This window comes from Oratosquilla oratoria, chromosome 20, assembly GCF_046742065.1.
Source record: "Oratosquilla oratoria isolate Oo_2021 chromosome 20, ASM4674206v1, whole genome shotgun sequence".
Lineage (NCBI taxonomy): Eukaryota > Metazoa > Arthropoda > Malacostraca > Stomatopoda > Squillidae > Oratosquilla > Oratosquilla oratoria.
This window is the reverse complement of record NC_134796.1, coordinates 45787134-45805838: the sequence shown is the minus strand read 5'-3', so window position 1 is coordinate 45805838 and position 18705 is coordinate 45787134. Positions and strand designations below refer to the sequence as shown.

The 18705-nt window shown below is 39.0% G+C and overlaps 3 protein-coding genes across 7 annotated transcripts in view; 2 read left to right on the top strand and 1 right to left on the bottom strand.

Moving 5' to 3' along the window:
- Nucleotides 1–3665, top strand: part of LOC143036536 (uncharacterized) — a 40653-nt gene extending 36988 nt beyond the window's left edge. The window contains exon 17 of the mRNA XM_076204011.1: nt 1434–3665. Coding sequence (XP_076060126.1) covers nt 1434–1556 — 123 coding nt within the window. The 3' untranslated portion in view covers nt 1557–3665. The remainder of the gene's footprint in view (nt 1–1433) is intronic.
- Nucleotides 3666–5105: 1440 nt separating this feature from the next.
- On the bottom strand, nt 5106–12286 carry LSm1 (U6 snRNA-associated Sm-like protein LSm1). 2 transcript variants are annotated; one of them, XM_076204016.1, is made up of 3 exons: nt 12130–12286; nt 7546–7730; nt 5106–5586 (listed from the first exon to the last, which is right to left on the bottom strand). In XM_076204016.1, exons 1-3 carry the CDS (start codon nt 12170–12172, stop codon nt 5413–5415), a joined length of 402 nt encoding a protein of 133 aa, XP_076060131.1. In that variant the 5' UTR covers nt 12173–12286; the 3' UTR covers nt 5106–5412. The 2 variants fall into 2 exon arrangements, with proteins under 2 accessions (XP_076060131.1, XP_076060132.1); XM_076204017.1 differs by having other exon boundaries at nt 12113–12242.
- A 167-nt stretch (nt 12287–12453) lies between these two features.
- Nucleotides 12454–18705, top strand: part of LOC143036537 (hrp65 protein-like) — a 63751-nt gene continuing 57499 nt past the window's right edge. For all 4 annotated transcript variants that reach the window (XR_012967368.1, XM_076204014.1, XM_076204012.1 and 1 more), the window contains exon 1: nt 12454–12791. Coding sequence is in view for 3 of the 4 variants with exons in the window: in XM_076204014.1 (XP_076060129.1) it covers nt 12558–12791 (234 nt within the window). In the remaining variant the exon portion in view is untranslated. The remainder of the gene's footprint in view (nt 12792–18705) is intronic.

The window sequence follows — 18705 nt, the reverse complement described above, 5'->3', positions numbered from 1 at the left end:
TTTTTTTTTTTTTAATGTTGGTGACCACATGCTCTGTGCTCAACTGTGAAAGCCTTTTACATGCCTGACCAGCCCATGCACTTAAAAGAAGTAAATAAATTAGATAATTATAATAAAAGATATGTCCAATGTGAGGAGTGGCATGAAATCTTGTGTCAGCATAGCCAACATGCATTGCCAATAGGGAATTTCCTGAAATAAAAAATATATTAAAAAAAAAAAGTGATAGAAAAAAATTATTTTACTTGTCCCTTGAGATTCAAGGCCTTCATGTATTTCATTTGGGGATTACTATGGCTAAAGGAGCAACTCGCCGAAGTAGAAATCCAAAATATCTATCCAGAGCCTCAAGTTTGATTAGGCCTTATATGCACACCCTTAATAATGTGGATTATTGGTATGGAAGGTAGATGTGGAGGGAGTGAACATGAGGGGATGTCCTAGGATGAGGTGGATGGATGGGGTGAAGGGGGCTTTGGGGAAGAGGGGAATGTCTGTTGAGGAAGGAAGGGAGAGGACGGAAGACAGAGGTGAGTGGAGAATGGTTGTATATGGATGATGTTGTGATTGCATGAGGAGGAATGGGCGGGGGGGTGGGGGATGGGGTAGTATGTGTGAGTAAATTTTGACGCAGCCCGAAGGGATTTCTCCCCGTCCTCTCCTTATATGCAAGGGGGGACGGAGAGGGGGGGGTCGCCAATTAAATGAAGCGGCCTTGCTGCGGATGTGCTGTGTCTTGCGACACTGCTTCTGACCCAGGGCGTTGGGCAAGGTGCAGGGATGACCCGTCATCCAGGAGGTGCTCAGATGAGAGGGAGGGTGGGTGAGGTGTGGAGTGTATTTAGGGATGAAATGGGTGGGAGTGTTTTTATGCCTTTCCCTTTTTGGCTACCTCCCTTGAAAGGGGGAAAAAGCCTTGGTATATGTATGTATGTATTGGGTGGGATAGGAGGCTCTTTCAAATAGTAAGGTTAAACCACCAAAGAAGATCAATGCTACATCCCAAAATGCCTTGTCACCCCATTCATTGCTGGGTATGCCAACATGTAATGGCATCCAACTAAAGGATACAGTAAGTCCTTGTTATATGGTACATATGCATTCCTGAAAACCTTACCGCAAATTGAAATTACCGCATACCAAACCCATTATAACATGCAATAATAGGATATGGCAGACATACCTTCTCCCTGCTCTTTCCTCTTCAAAATATCTAGCGGATACTGTATGTGAATTTTTCTTACCGTAAATAGAATCAAGGGTAGTAATTACCAAATACCGTAATTGTGAATTTACCGGATGAAGAATTACCATATAAGGAGGACTCAATGTATATATTTGAAACAGGAGATATAGGTATAGTTTGAGTTTTCTTTATAACAAGAAGGTAAAGCTTATTACTTCAATAACTGTTTCCATTCATGTTTTTGCAGTTATTTGCCGGTGATGGTGGAGAGCTGACTCTGCGGCAAGTGAGCCCAATGTACTATTGCAAGGAGGAAAACGAGTATTCCATAGAACTTGACCGTTTCACGTATTACGTGAGCATCATTTAAGGCATACTCTTCAGTGACTAATAGAAGTCTGTTCAGTGACTTGTATAATATTCATCATGTAAATACTATTTTAATAAACTCAAATATAGATACAGTCGCTGTTCAGCTTCAAATAAGAGAATGATAAAGTTGCAATGACCAATTTGTAAACAGAGTTTATTACTTACCATGTTAGTACAATATTTATCTAGTCTTATATAAACTTTGAAGTCATTTATATACAAGATGTATCATCCACCTCATTATCATTCAACTGTGCAAATTCACAGGATAAATTTATTGACATTTTATCAGGCAGTGCACCATCACCATAGCAAAATAATGTTTCCTGGTGACAGTAATACTGTGTCACGTCCATGTTTTAAGAGCAGTGATGGATATACTATGAAATTAATGAAGCTTGGTTTCAGGCCCTTCAGCCCCAGAGGTCCTGAAGTAGCCTCAGCTGGTTGTAAAGGGATCACATAACAGGTCAAGCTTCAAGGTCTTAAAGATGTCTGCCACCATTTATGATATTGCAGATGTAAACTTTTATTGAAAAAAGGCACTACCATAGCAGAGTAAAATTACATACATAGCCAGAAATTAAAGAAAAGTGTGTAAAGTGCTACTGCCCCATAAAGTGTTAGCTTTGATCAACAGTACAGCACTTACATAAGAGTAGGTGACACAACGAAAGTGATAGCTTTCTGGTGCATATCCGTCCCATAATTTCATGTACAAATAATATTAAATTCATCAATTCCGTCCAGTCATGTGTGATACTAGATGTTTCTCTTTTGAGTTAGATAAAGGTTGCTAAGTTTATGATGTCCATCTGTGTATATATCCTTATAAAGTGTTTACATAATGAGACTTTTGTAAGTATGAAGATGGTGTATATCCTGTCAGGTAGCCATGAGTCATTTGAATTATAATGCAATGAATTCATTTGTCTATAAAAATTTGTTACATGCTTGATATTTGTAAACAAGAATTTGGTTTCCCACAAATTTGTCTTTTCCTACTAATTTCTGTAATCTTGTTTACCTTATTTACATAATTTTATGAATATTTTCCACTTTTAAGAAATGTACAATATAGTTTATTTCTCCCAAAATGTGATAAAGTTACATTGCAACTTTTGCTTCAACAGTCTAGTCAGTTTTTACCAAAAATTTTGAATAACCTGTAAAATTATTTTATGATTTTTTCCTTCTCTATTATTTTCCAACTTCTAAGGGAACCTAAGTAGAACTTGGGTCTGTTGTGGTCTTGCCCAGATAGGGAATGTGAAATGCAGCATAGCTTCCTCATGTTAGGTGGCAAGGATTTACCCTATCATCACTAATTCCAATAGCATTTCAAAAACTTGCCATCATAGGAGATTGCAGACTGATTCAGAGGAAGATGATTGTCCTCCTCCCTTTGGTGAAATATGTCATAAACAGAAAAATAATCATGCATCAAGGCACTCCTTCAATAAATTTAGTTTAGTATGTGACGCTAAACCATATCATCATCATCAAAAATGTGTAGGTTCAGGTGAACACTGAAATAAGATCAAATATGTAACTCAGTGTTGATGAGAAAAAAAGTTTGTTGGTTTCTTTCAGGGGGGAAAAAACATGTGCAAATGCATATATAGCCACTCTTATTTTGTCATATTGATATACTGTACACAGACATGGGACTAGTGATGGGCACCTGTATGAGGTGGTTCTGTGGGATGAACATTACAGTTGAGAAAGGTGCTGGGCCTGGTCCAACAACCCAGCATCAACCTCCTCACCTCAAGACAAAGGCTTTAAGGATGGAAGCTAAAGGTAATGTCTCTTTCTGCCACACATTTTACTGGTATACCACAAGCAGGTACCCATCCTGTCCCAATTCTGTCCACCTACACTGATATATGACAAGATTCATACAATCTTGTTTGTCTAACGATGGCATTTCCAAGTTTTCTAAGCTTTATGTGCTAGGTTGGGGACCAATTTAAGTTGCTACTCTTAGTATTCTCTCGATTGTTTACTATTTCTATGGAAGTACCACAGCATTCCTGCATATTATCTTGGGCTAATCACTCAATTTTTTTCATCATCCTGTCCATTTTTGAAGTAAAAAACCACTGTAACTCAACAATTGATGATGCAATTATTGGAGGACAAATCATTTGTGACCAACATTCCTAGGCCTTTTCATTTCTTATACATTAGTGATTTTATTTCCCATTGAGTATATCATTAATGGCCTCTTTACATTCTTGCATTTTTTTTTTTTCACAGAAATGCATTTTCCACACTTTGTTCTGTTTATTCTATATTGGCTGCAGTTTTCTTCACCTATTCTCTTGATTTTTTAGTGTAGGTGTTGTTTTAGTGAAGCTATTTATTATTTGTAAGGCTTTATTTACTGTTTTTAGGTTGTATGTGAACTTTAACTTTTGGATACCATGAATTAGATGGCAGTTACCTGAAGGCCACAGGTCTTCTGCAAGAGAAACCAGGAGCAACAGATTTATTGGATACTATGTGGAGGTGTAGTTTGGTGTGGTTCTCATAAATTTTTTAAACAAAGCAGTGTTTTGATCAGTGTCTTAGTTTCCTTCTTAATAAGGAAAGCATGACAAGGCCATGGGAAGAAATTGAGCAAGATTACGTGCTTTAAGGGTATCAAGATATAATTATCCTTATAAATGTATCAACTCGTGGAATAGCCGAAAAGAAGACATAGTCTGATCTAAGATCATAAATGGATTGCACAAAGTTTGATTGATGAAGAAAAGGGACAGGATCCCAGCGTAGCTCCTTTCCAGTATATTGTACGCACACACGTACGTAATACATGCATACAATCCAAAGCCCCATCCCTCCATGTAAGTGGGGTGGGGGGTGACAATCATAGTGCACATATACATACATATACCAAGGCTTTTTCCCCCTTTCAAGGGAGCCAAAAAGGGAAAGGCATAAAAACACTCCCACCTATTTCATCCCTAAATACACTCCACACCCCTCCCACCCTTCCTCTCATCTGAGCACCTCCTGGATGACGGGTCATCCCTGCACCTTGCCCACCGCCCTGGATCAGAAGCAGTGTCGCAAGACACAGCACATCCACAGCAAGGCCGCTTCATTTAATCGGCGACCCCCCCTCTCCGTCCCCCCCACATATACATAAATAATACCATTTGACCAGCCAGCCCATCTTGACCTGGAACACCTCCCCCTGTTTGGGTCAAAGGCAATGCAGTGAGGCAAAGCTCTTCCACAGCAGGACCCAAGAGTTGGAGCCAGTTAGCCCCACTGCTTCAAGCAATTTATGAAATGTTTATAAATGTCTTCAGGCTGTGTCACTCTCATATCCCTCCATTTACTATTTTTTGCAGTATATTTCCTTGCTCATCATTCTAAAAGACGTATAGAATATACTAACTCACCAAATGTGATGTATGCATGCATGACTTGTGTATGTATAACCTATGAGCATTTATAAAACCTGTCTGTTATATGGTAAACACTGAGGTACATTATCTAATATTAACTTAAGGTGTATGAGATAAAACAAAACTGAAAAAATAAAATATTTATTTTATAAAATGTACACACCCATATACTGTGTAAAATAAAAAATAAATATACTTGGTAATTTCACAAACCTATTTTGACAAAGATGACCACAAAATAATGAAAATAAAAACAATCTCTGAAGAATTTTTTTTTGTACGTGAGAGCTGTAATATAAAAAATCTAATGTTAATCTTTTAATATATTTTTTAAATTACCACAATGCAACTTAAACCTTCCCTTTATTTCATGTCCTTCATAATTCTTTAATCACGTACAAAACAGTATCCTGAACACTAACGAAAATTCTATCAATACATGTCATCCGGTCCAATTTCGGCCGTATACTGAAGTCCACGCTCTTTCATGAATCTTGCTCGTAGCTGTTCTTGTTCCTGTCGCCGTTCTTGCTCAATGCGTTGTGCCTCAAGGATTTCTTCAATACTAACTTGTTCTAGAGGAGTGTTTTCTTCTTTAACTTCATCCTGAAAAAACAAACAGAATTTAAATCCCAACCCTTGGTATTCTAATACACATGATCTCATCTTTATTCTTGATTGAAAACAACACTTTATACCCAAGGAAACTGCCTACAAGTTTGCAGGGTGAGAGGCTGGATGAAGTGGAGTTTTAAGTATTTGGGGTTGCATATTGCAATGAATGGAGGAGTGGAGGTGGAAGTTATCTACTGAGTAAAGGAGGAAATGTCTGGGTAAAATAAAGCGTCATGAAAAACGGATATTGAAGTAAACATTTCACTTATAGCTTTTTCAAGTACATAGTTGTAATACACACGACAGATTAAATAAGAGGAATGGGGGGGGAGATTACTGAACACTAGAAAAGTTTACAGAGAAGGTGGACCAAATGTCTGAGAACAGGAAAGGTTAAGGATAAGATGGAACAATTGACTGGGTGAAGGACATTAGCTCACAACCAAGGAACAAAAGGAAGAAGAGTGAGCAATTGTCTACAGAGGATGGACAATGACCTTGAGAAGAAAACGAGATTTTGGAGGGCAACTAGGAATAGCTTAAAATTTTGTTGGCAATGGGTCTTAAAGGAATCAGGTGGAGTGAGATATTGAACATGCCCCTATTTTGTTCAACAGTGTTGGTTCCTTGTATGATGGCTGCCATCATGTACTGGATGCATAAGGAATGTGTCAAGCAAGGAAGAGAATGCAAAAGATGTGTATACAAGGAGTGTGAATGGATGAAGGAATGATATGGCCAAAAGGTATGCTCCTGATTCCTCTGCAAATATGTTGACTGATTGAGATGGGAGGTTGCTATACAAAGCATCAGCATTATTTTCTTTTTATACCACCTCTGGTTGTTAGACCCTGTTGTGGATGCATTGCCTCACTGCATTGCCTGTGACTCAGGCAATGTGGCAGGGAACAAGGATGACCCTGTGGTATTAAGGAGCAGTGAATGTGTTTTGATGGGTGCATGTTCTGATTAAACCATACCCCCAATATACAGGGAAGATATGTACATGGGTACATCCATACATACATATAACAAAGGCTTTTTCCCCCTTACATGGGAGGTAGCCAAAAAAAAAGTGTATAACAATATTTTTCCTCACTATTGCCAGACTACTTAACTATGATGGGTAAACTGTGGCCATTATTGGGCTATATATGATATGGGATAAGTAATGTTTCATATAAAATGTCTATCTATACACCAAAGGCTTCTTCCACCTTTATAAAGGAGGTGGCCATGGTTGGGTTTTGGCGCAAGAGATTCCAAGCCAAGCCATGCTGTTAACAAAGGCCAACCATATGAGTCAGGTGCCTTTCCCACCAGGATTCAGAAAGCCATGTTTAGCGCTAGCAGTATAGAGCTAGGCCTAATAAGTACCAGGTGTCAATGCCACTAGGAATTTGGTGAAAAGGGCTGCAACAGGGAGAATCTGGACAATCCCTGAAAGAAGCACAGAGTCCATAGGACAGCAGCCAGAGAGGTGATGAAGGAGGAAGAATGAGAAAAGAGGAGGAATGAGGCAGACGGGGAAAAGGCCAAGGCACAATCAAATGGCAACAGCCATGTTCTGACCCCTTGTTTATGGGGTGTGAACAGGCAAATAGTCACTTCTAGCCGGATGATTCATAGTGCACTTCCTCTCTACACAAAATTGCATATAGTAAATAAAGGAACAAATCTATTGTGAGTGTATTTACCATCCTCTAATTAGACCACCAACCATGCTACAATACATCTCCTATCCACTGATCCTCTTATCTTAGCTCCTCTTGGATGAAGGGTCATCCCTGTCTCCTGTCCATTGCCTGGGTCAGAAGCACTGTAATAGCTGCTCTACTTCTCCTCCTCCTCTTTATTTATCTATCTATCTCTCTCTCTCTCTCTGGATTACATGATTCATGCTTTAACTATTCTCTAGAGAACTTGTAATCAAAATGTCAAAATACTTACAATTTCTCCGAGGAGAACAACATTTTCTCCCCTGATGACGAAGACTCCTCGATCAATATCTCCATAGCGCTTACCAACATGGATACGCTCAATTGTACGGTGCAACACTAGATTAGCAAACTGATCAACACTGCGCAGGTAACCAATTAATGTCCGACCATCACGCAGGTAAACCATCAGCTTTTCTGTCAAGAAAAATCCATTTGATAATATACTCTTACTCATAATTATAGATTATACTATCTTCACACCAAACCTAAGATCTCTTCCATCTAACACAACAAAACTTTCATTAAATCAGGGGAACTCACACCCTGCAATTGATTTCTCCCTCCTACTTGTTGTTGACAAAAACAGCCCTACACAAAAAATAATAATAATAATAATAATTCAACATTTCTCCTCAAAGAGATCTGCGAAAGCGCCCAGAGCCCAATGCTAGCTGCCAATGAGGTTTTTGGTGCATTTTAGTTCATATCCCAGTAAAAAATGCCGTGTTACAATCCATAAGGTCATCTTGAAAACAGAATCATTGAAATTAACAAGAGAGACCCAGGGAAATAAATCAATGAAAATAACTGACATTTATATATCTAGATGGAACTTGTTTCCATGGCCAGGCCCATTCTGTGTTGGCATTGCAGTCTTGTGGGTCTTGCTTACAGTAGAGGGCATTTCTTTGTTGGGCTAATGTCTAGAAGAGTATGGAGTTTGGTGACTGGTCCTGGAGTGTTTGTTTTGTAAGCTGAGTATTTACTTGGTTGTCTTGAGGAGAAAAGGGGGAGGTAAGCCAGCTGTTGTTTGCGGACAACACTGCACTTGTAGCAGGATCAGAGGAGGGATTGAGGAAGTTAAAGTGTGTGAAATAAGTTGGAGATAAATTTGGGTAAAAGTAAGGTGATGAGATGTACAAGGGGTGAAAGTGGCAGCAGACTGGAAGTGAGTATTAAGGAAGAGAGACTGGAGGAAGTGGATAGTTTTAGATACTTGGGTGCGAATGTGGCAGGAAAGGGAGGAGTGGAGGTGGAGGTAGAATGTAGATTGAGAGAAGCAAGTAAATGCCTTGGTGGATTAAAAAGTGTAATGAGAAATAGACATTTGGGAATGGATGCTAAGAGGAGATTGTATGAAAGAGTGATTGTGCCAACAGCACTGTATGGGGCAGAAACATGGAATATAAGAGAGGAAGAGAGAAGGAGTTTAAATGTGTTTGAGATGAGGTGTCGGGAAAGTATGATAAGGGTTACTAGGCTGGACAGAGTGAGAAATGAGGAGGAGAATGGGGGTAGAAAGGGAGTTGGGAGATAGGGTGGATGAAAGAGTATTGGGATTGTTTGGATACATGGAAAGAATGAGTGATGAAAGACTAGTAAAAGAGGTGTGGAAGGAGTGAACATGAGGGGGTGACCTAGGATGAGATGGATGGATGGGGTAAAAGGGGCTTTGGGGAAAAGGGGAATGTCTGTTGAGGAAGGATGGGAGAGGACAGAAGACAGGGGTGAATGGAGAATGGTTGTATATGGATGATGTTGTGATGCATGAGGAGGAATGGGTGGGGGATGAGGGAGTATGTGTGAGAAATAATTTGACGCAGCCCAAAGGGATTTCTCTCTGTCTTCTTTTTTGCATGAGGGGACAGAAAGATGATGTTTTTTTTTGTTTTGTTTTGTTTTTGTCACCGATTTAATGAAGCAGCTTTGCTGTGGATGTGCTGTGTTTTTTGACAATGCTTCTGACCCAGGGCAGTGGACAAGATGCAGGGATGACCCGTCATCTAGGAGGTGCCAAGATAAGGGGGAGGGAAGAGGGTGGAGGGGAGTGGAGTGTGATAGAGATGGAATGGGTGGGAGTGAGTTTTATGCCTATGTTTTTTGGCTACCTCCCTAATAAGGGGGAAAAAAGCTTTGGTATATGTATGTCTTGAGGTTGTCCTCACTGTCATGGTGGTCCACCGCTGCTACCAGACCTCCCTTGTACATCAGGTCCATTTGGTCTGGTAAATGGCTGGAGGTCCTATATCTACTGGTGTAGACCAGCACAGGATATTCATCTGGTACCATCCATAGAAACTAGTCCAGGCCATCTTTGAACTTTTCTACTGAGCAGCCAGTGATGCCTCTCAATTTTTTTGGGCAGAGCATAGGAAAATTTTGGCCTCTCATGTGTATGGTGGTCTTTATATTTGTAGGGGTCCTGGTAGGCAGGCTCCTTGTACATCTGCATCCAGTCTGCTCACTGGTGGTGAGATAAAGGAGGTTTGTATCTGCAGGGTCAGGTACATGCTGTTCTAGGACTTTACAAATGTAGACTGTTCGAGTAAAGCCCCAGTTCTTTTAGGTGGTCACAGTAATTCAGATCTCTCAGACCCAAAATCTATCTGGTGAAGGAACTTTGCCCCACCAATAGCCGCTCTATGTCACTCCTATTGTGGGGTGATCACAGCTGGTTGCAGTTGTTGTTCCCTAGACTGTCTGTCCGAGCAGTCCCATCTTCCCAAGGAATGCCACAGCCAAAATGGGGTTTCCCAAAAATCCTTTATGGAGTGTATGTTGTATTGTTTGCATGCATGATTGTGTATAGTGCAGTGATAAATATTATAGGGTGAAGTGTTACATCCTGGGTATTTGTCCACAATGCAGTCATCCAGTCTCTTCTGGTAGCTTAGAAGGGCTGGGTGGTGGCCGCATCAGTCTGGCCAGGTGGACTCTGTCCTTTCATGGGAGAAAGGATTCAGAGGGTTGGATATCAGAGGGTCTAGCATGCACTTTTATTGTGTTAATGGAGCAGTGAGTGATGTGATAATGAATGTTTCCAGAGGCTGGCATTTGGTGGTTTTGGAGGAAGAGAAGAGAGTATTTGTGTGTGATATAGGTATCTGGGTGTCTTCGAAAAGAGCCCCATTCACTGGGTCAGCACTGGGTCATGTTATCCATTAAGAAAGCCTGACCTCAGCAAGAATGAAATGGTGTTTATGGTTCAAGAAGGGGCCCCACGCACGATGACAGCTTGCTATGATAAAACTAGTATCAACTAGTATCACACTTTTTAGTATCAACTAGTGGTGATGTCGCCATCAATTCAATCATCACTCTACTACTACATTGTCTACAAAGGGTAAAATTTTAGTTGTACGCACCTATGCAATATAGCAATAGAAAATTAATTATTAACTTTTTTAATTATAATGGATCAATGTAATATGCAATTTTCTTTGCAGAAATCAATAACAAAAAAGTTGCTTAAATGTATTTTCTAATAAACGAAGTCACGGCAGTTGAATGATATGCCATGTTTGTTTTGATAGATGCTGAGGTCGAAGAAATGAAAGGATGACAAATTAGTCTATTCTAACTTAACCTAACATATCTAACACAACGACAACCTAACCTAATTAACCTACATAACCTAGCCAATGTTTAGTAATTCAGTACCTCAAATTCTAAAGACTATCTGAGTCATTGTCATCACGGATGCTGACGGCCTGATTATTATTGTACCTCAGGCAATTAATAGACGACCGCAGAACCCCGGGTTCTCTCATAAAGTCTAAGGAAGCCCTACTGTCTTTGTAACACCACTTATTAACATCACCTGGAGTTGGAGAACACCTAGTCCACAACATAAAAGCTGTCGTCTGTAAGTGACTGGACTGGTATGGCGTCCATACCATATCCTAGCAGCTTCATGTGTTAGTAAATTTGCTTGTAGCAAGGTTTCTTGATTTCTATTTCTGCCAAGAAAATCGCACATTACGTTCATATATTATGCAATATGGTTTAACGTCACAAACTCCTCCTATCAGAAGGCTAGGACTGTGCCCCTTACAGAGGGCTTTATAGCGTGGAATCTAATTAACCATGCCCTTGGTTCAACTTTGCCAGTGGCAGGATTCAAACCACCATCCCCTCAACCTTTGTTGCAAGTAATGACACCCTAACCCACTCAGCCAGCGAGCTTCCAAAATTAATATTTACTTTTCTAATGCTATATCGTGTAGGTGTGCACAACTAAAATAATACTCTACAAAGTTGTCATGGAGTTGGGAAAGGCATGACCATTCCTTCCAAAACCCATGTTATCCTAGACTGAACTGCCCCATCCTTCCTATGAAGTTCAAGTTCACTAGGTTCTTCCTAACTACTCCCTCAAACACCTTTGTGAGGAAAGACAAACGAGTCTGTAGATAGCCAGAAGGCCTTGTGATCCATCCATAAAGATTAAAGTGATTAGAACTTTCAGTTTTGTTAGTGACCCCTCTTGTCCAAATAATAATGATTACATAGATTCTAAGATTGGGGTAGCTGATGTATTACACTTCTTCAAAAACACTGTTTACATCGTCTGCCTCCCTGAAGGTCAAGCCTCATCAGTAGTAATTTTGGGTCGCTATATTTTTAAATCTATTGTCTCTACCTCTGTTGATAGGATGGAAAAGAAACTACTTTGAAATTCATTTACCTTTCTTTCATTGTAACACGAAGCACATTGACATTCGTAAGTCTCAGTCTCACAATAAACAAATTCTAAATGTATTAAGTTCAAAAACTTTCTCATTACTGCAACCTACATTATTTCACCACTTACTATCCAATTCATCAAAAAGCTGGGCAGCACCAGGCGATGTCATTTTGTCAGACAGGATCAATTTCAAACACACGAGTCACAATATTCATTTGTCTCGTATATAAACACTATCCTACATCTGACAGCTTTGTTGGGCTCCTAACTGTAGTCAGAACATACAGTTCTAAAGATTACTGGAATATTAATCCTGAAATATTAACTTATACAACAACATATACTTGTTAATATATTTTTGGTAAACCTTATATCTGAAAAATATATAAATTATAACTGTTTTGTTATAATTAGTTTTATATTACTTAAAAAGTTTTAAGAACCGCTTGACTTTCTACTTTACACAGTGGAGTTCCACAGCGCGTCGCTTCGTGCCGTGCCGGCCGATATATTTGTGATTACGTTGTGTCCTTCGTGGAAGTACCACAAAAACGATGCAGAATGGAATGGGGAATCGAGGGCGTGATCAAGGGGATGGCATGGGAGGCCGTGGAGGAGACTTTGGCGGTGATATGCCCCAAGACTTCAAAAGGGAAGGCCACGGTTCTGACGATCAAGATCGTCCGCCATCATCGTCGGGTCAGCAGCCCCAGAACATGAGTAACTACTACCAACGGAACCAGTCTTATGGCCGAGCAGGGATGCCGATACAGTCGCCTTTCTTTAAGGTAATATACTTTATTGTTACAGTAGGAAAGGGTATGGATACCATTAGTCATAGTTCAACTTCGGTGGCCACACCAGGGTAGCTTTCGTATGTACGAGTTTCATAACATTATAATTTGTTAATGTATATTAGTCATTGTGATGTATACGTCAGTGTACTTGTTAGGTCGACCTTGCAAGTTTTCGTTCTGTTTGGGAATTCCGAATGTGTCTGGCAAGGAACGCCAAATTCTTTTGTAAACACTCGTTTTCATTTTTGGACAAAATATTCATGTAAAAGTCGTCACAGTGTTGTTATTCGGGTCAGGAAATAGCTTTTAATTCCGAGAACAATTAAAAGGAGGTCCCCAACGTTGCTATAGTTCTCTAATGTTTTTGCTCCATTGTATGTGGTTGTCAATATTGGATTTAGAATGTCCTTTTGGTCATACTTTCTGAAGGATTTATTTGATGTTGAGGAGTTCAGGCTGTTTTGTAGTCAGAAGGGTAACAGGTGTCTGTTTGTAAAGTGGGAAGGATGCCAAGGACATTTAAGTCTTCAAGAATCAAGTTTGTTGTACTATTGTCCATCATTCTGCAAGAATCTTAAATATTATCTACAGAGACCTGTCCTCCATTTTTGGGACTTACTTTCCAGTATCACACAAATTCATTTTTCACTTTTTTTTTTATATTTGAAACGTCTTCTATTTCTGTGGAATGGTTATGAGAACTCTACAGCTATTGAGTAACTCAAGTCTTGTCAAATATCCAGGTTTGCATGATTCTGGAATTTTACCTCTTGTGCTGTCATAATTTCATTGTTCCTTTGCATTGTTTTGAAATTTCAAGCTTGTCAGCTTTACTACAAATGAAATATTGGTATAATATTTCTAAGATGTCACAACTTCTGCAATTTGATGTCGGAGTTGGAGTGTTGTACTAATTACTGACAGCTACGATCAACTCTGATGATATTGGTTTTAATGTTGGTACAAATAGATTATTTGCTATATTTTATAGTATATGTAAGTTTTAAAGCATTTGGCCCATCAATATCTAGAAAATCAAGATGTGATGCACCCCTAACAACTCATAGCTCAATGCAAGCTTCAAGACTCCATGAACTGCCTCGTAGCATGAGTTGTCACTCATATTGGCATACCCAGGGTATATTGGAAATCATTAATACCTTAATATTGACATGTCCACATGCTTTCAAACTTAGAGTGGGGTACAATATTAACTTCATAAAAGTGATTATGATGGGAGTTAACCATATTAACTGAACTACCCAGTATCTCGAGTTGTATCAGTAACATGAAAATGTACTCATATAAAACTATTTTGTCCTAGTCCTACTCCTGCTAGTGGAATCTATACATGTAACTCAACATTAAAGACTGACAAGGAACAAGTAACTCAGTGAGCAACAAGTTGTATTAAGATTAACATAATGCTTGTTTTTTTGTCATAAAAAAATGTTCTGCTTCATCATATATGAAAGTTATTGTCACAATCCCTGTGTCAAACCACCAACAAGTGATCTGCACCACTTTATAAGAATTCTAAGATCAGCAGTTATTTTGTAGGCTTTTAAAAAATTGTGGTCCTCTGCCAATAATTATATATCACCTGAAGTATTTATTTGTAGATTATATCCTAATTTGTCTTAATTTGTGCTAGAGATTTTTGCTGACAGCAGCTAGCATGTGTCTGTCACATTGAGTGCCCTTAAAAAATAAGTTACAATGAAAATATATATTACCTGAATACACTAGGTAAAAATAATCCCCATTGCCCTTTGCAACAAATACCCAATGAATATTTTTAATTGGAAAGGAAGAGACAAGTTAAGTCTTTCAAACTAAGACTTGATCAATTGTACAAACTTCAAGTTATTTTAAAAATGACACAATACCAACAACTTCAAAATAATGATTTAGATAACATGTCATATATATAAGTACAAAAAATACACATATAATATCACCATAGGAGAAGAGAAACTTGTAGATAGTAAGTGATGTAGTTTTACGTCACAAACTCCTCCCTATCGGAGGGCTAGGATGGTACCCCTCACAGAGGACTTTGTAGCATGGAATTTAATAAACCATGCCCTTGGTTCGACTTAGCAGTTGGCAGGGTTCGAACTGCCATTCCCTCAAGTACCAACGCCTTAACCTGCTCAGCCAGCGGGTTAAGGCGTCATAAATTACATCTTCAGACATATACCAAGGGCTTTTTCCCCCTTGCAATGGGGGTAATCAAAATCAAAAGGCATAATTCCACTCCCACTCATTCCATCCGCACATACTCCACTCCCATTCACCCCCCCCCCTCCCTCCCTCCCTCCCTCCCTCCCTCTTGTCTTGGCTCCTGGATGGTGGGTAATCCTAGCATCTCACTCATTGCCCTGGGTCAGAAGCAATGCAACAAAACACAGCACATCGACAGCAAGGCCACTTCTTTTAATTGGCAACTCTCTCTCTCTCTCTCTGTTTCTCATGCATCACAGTATCATCCATACACAGCCATTCTCCTCTCACCCCTATCTTCTGCCTTCTCCCTTCCTCCCTCAACAGCCATCCTCATCTTTCTCATTACCTCTTTTACTCCCATCAATCCATCTCATCCTTGGTCATCCCCTCATATTCACTCATCCACCTCTGTTTTCCACACTTCCTTTGCTAATCCTTCAAAGGATTACAAAGGCGGAGCATGCCGACAGAAGACCTTTTGATCCATAGCTTGGATGCAAAAAAAAAAAAATCATAGTAATAAATAAAAACTATAATAATGTAAAATGAAATACATAAATAAATGCATAGGTATAGTTTATAATAAACAAACAGGTAAATAGTAAATAATAATAAATTGACATATAACTAATAATAAATAAAAATCAAACAGACAAATGATAATAAAACAAAAACAAATAATATAAAATAGATCATAATTCAATTCTTCACGTGTTCTTTCCATGTGTCCAAACCATCCCAATACATTTTCTTCAACCCAATCTCCTTTTCCACCTCCCTCTCTCCTCCGCACCTCATTGTTTTTCATTCTGTCCAAGTGTGTAACCCCAACCATACTTCAGACATGTCATCACATTTAAACTCTTCCTATTTTATGTTCCATGTCTCTGTCCCATACAGTGCTATTGGCACAATCACCCCTTCATACAATCTCCTCTTTGCATCCATTCCCAAAGATCTTTCTCATTACACTTTTTAATCCCTCAAGGCACTTGCTTGGTTCTTTCAGTCTACATTCCACCTCCACTCTTCCCTTTTCCACCACATGTGCCCTCAAGTATCTAAAGCTGTCCTCTTCCTCAAGCCACTCTCCTTTAATACTCACTTTCAAATTGCTCCCATCCTCTCTCCTTGTAAATCTTATCACCTTACTTTTACTTACATTTGCCTTCAACTTTCTCCTCTTACACACCTTCTCAAACTCTGTCACTAACTTCCTTAATTCCCCCCACTGATCCTGCCACTCGCATAGTGTTGTTGGCAAACAATTGTCTTGCTTCCCACTTTTTGCCATTTTCTTTAAGCATCTTCAATCCCCTGCCCATTACCCTTGTATTTACCTCCTGCACCACCCCGTCCATGTACATATTGAACAGTCATGACAATATAACACATCCCTGGCAAAGTCCCACCAAAAATAAACATTAATCAAAGCTATTATGTTAATTTACATGGTGCATGTCAGTCATCTTTAATTAAATGTCGTTCTTTAATCTGACTGAGGTAGGTCCATCCTGAGACTTCTGTTAGTTCATCTTCCACAACAAATGTAATGTTGATACAGCCAAATTTTTTAAAACTTATAGGTACAATGAAATATGCACAAATTATTTATTTATGCCAACATTAACTAAAATATATATATATATATATATATCAATGGAGTTATCAATACTTGTCCATAATTGGTACAACTCTAATTGGAAGGCTAAAATCACAGGCACTGGCTTGAGGTCAACCCCCAAAAAATGTCTTCAAACTGTTCATTCTTACCATGGACTAGATTTCCATAGCATGGTTTCCAGCAAACAGCAAAACAAATGATATTGCAATTAAGTCCATATGATTATGATAGATATACAGTTCTATGCAAGAGCATTGAAGTCCGTACATCCATGACACCATGTAAGCTATCAGCTGAAATGTACAAAAACACCCTGGCAGCATACTACTCAAACACACACAACAATCAACCCCCATTACTGTGTAATGCATCCACACAAAAACTGATTCCCACCCAGATCACTGAATAAGCACTGGTTCAGTTCCAGTAACACCCAAATACATTTTTCACTTTCTTTTTTGCATTTGGAAGAACTGTTTTTTCCTTGTGGAATGGTTGTTAGGCTACAAGCTAGTGGACAACATAAGTATCGTGTTTGACCAGTGTGTGTGTGTGTTTCTGGAATTTTACCCAAGTTCTTTGAGACTTATAGGTTTTTGGGTAGTATACTTTTATATGTATGTATTTGCTTCTGTAATGTGATGGGTTTGTATAGTTGAGGGCTCTTATGTAGAACTAAGTACCAGTCATGTTCATGTAGTATTCTGTTGGTAAAAGTTTGGTTTATGTGTAGATGTTCTGTTAGTTTCTTTTGATGCTTCCAGTTTTTATCCCCAATCCCTTATTTTGTATAGCTTTTCGGTGTCTATATTTGGGGTTAGGGAGTGGTTATGTGTGAATGATATTTTGACACAGCCCAAAGGGTTTTCTCCTTATCTTCAATGTTTCTGCATGAAGGGACAGAGATTTGGTGGGGGGGGGGTCGTCACTGATTAAATGAAGTGGCCTTGCTGTAGATGTGCTGTATTGCTTCTGACCCGGGGCATTGGATGAGATACAAGACCCATCATCCATAAGGAGCCAAGATGAGAGGGAGGGTGGGCTGGTGGATGGGAGTGAAATTATGAGTTGAATTTGGCTACCTCCCTGGTAAGTGGGGAAGATCCATTGGTATGTGTATGTATATTTGTTTTCCTTATTGTTGAAAACCATGCTGTGTAGGTATAGTGGTATAATGATAAGTTTACTTCTACTGACCAAATCCATGCGTACTGCTTTGTATACATTCATTTGCTATTAGTTGCGAATGACATCTGAATAATCTACTCCCAATAGACCTTCTCCACTCTGAAACTAAAATCACAAACAGGGGTTGCAGGCTAGTTATATTCAGTTTTGACAAGTCTGCTTTGTTTTTTTAATTGCATGAAATGCTGTTAATTTTAGGAGAGCCCAGGTGCTATTCTATCATTAATTCACAGCCAACAGGCCAGCTATTGTTTAGTATTAATATAATTACAACATTGTAGCATAGAAGTGTCAGCAGTGATGGCATTAGTTCTGCTACAGTGTGTGTGTATGTATATATATATATATATATATATACACACACACACACATATACTGTAAATAGATATTGCTGTACAGTATTAGGTTAGTAAGTTGCTGGATGTGTTGGGCCCTGAAGCAACAGACAAAGACTCTTCACCAAAATTGTCCTCAGTGACTGTACAGACTATGGGAATTCATGTTGAAAATAGTAAGGCAAGTGCACAGACAACAACTACAGCAAATGTGGAGAAAGTCAAAGTAAAGTGATGTTTAAGATGTCATTGAGGTGAATGTAAGGTCAGAAACCATGTAACATTCCAATAAATTCAAGTTATTCAGTGGTACACATAATGCCACAAAAAATTATAAGCTTGTTTTGTGCTAAGGATGTTATTTTGGTAATTCATTAGATCATGTTGGTTGTGTGCATAATATCTATCAATCTATATACCAGGGGCTTTCCCTCCTCTTGTAAGAGAGGTAGGGAAATCAAAAGGCATATACATTTTCCTCTCTCTAATCTTATCTACTATATCCTGCTCAGTATCCTGAGTCAGAAGT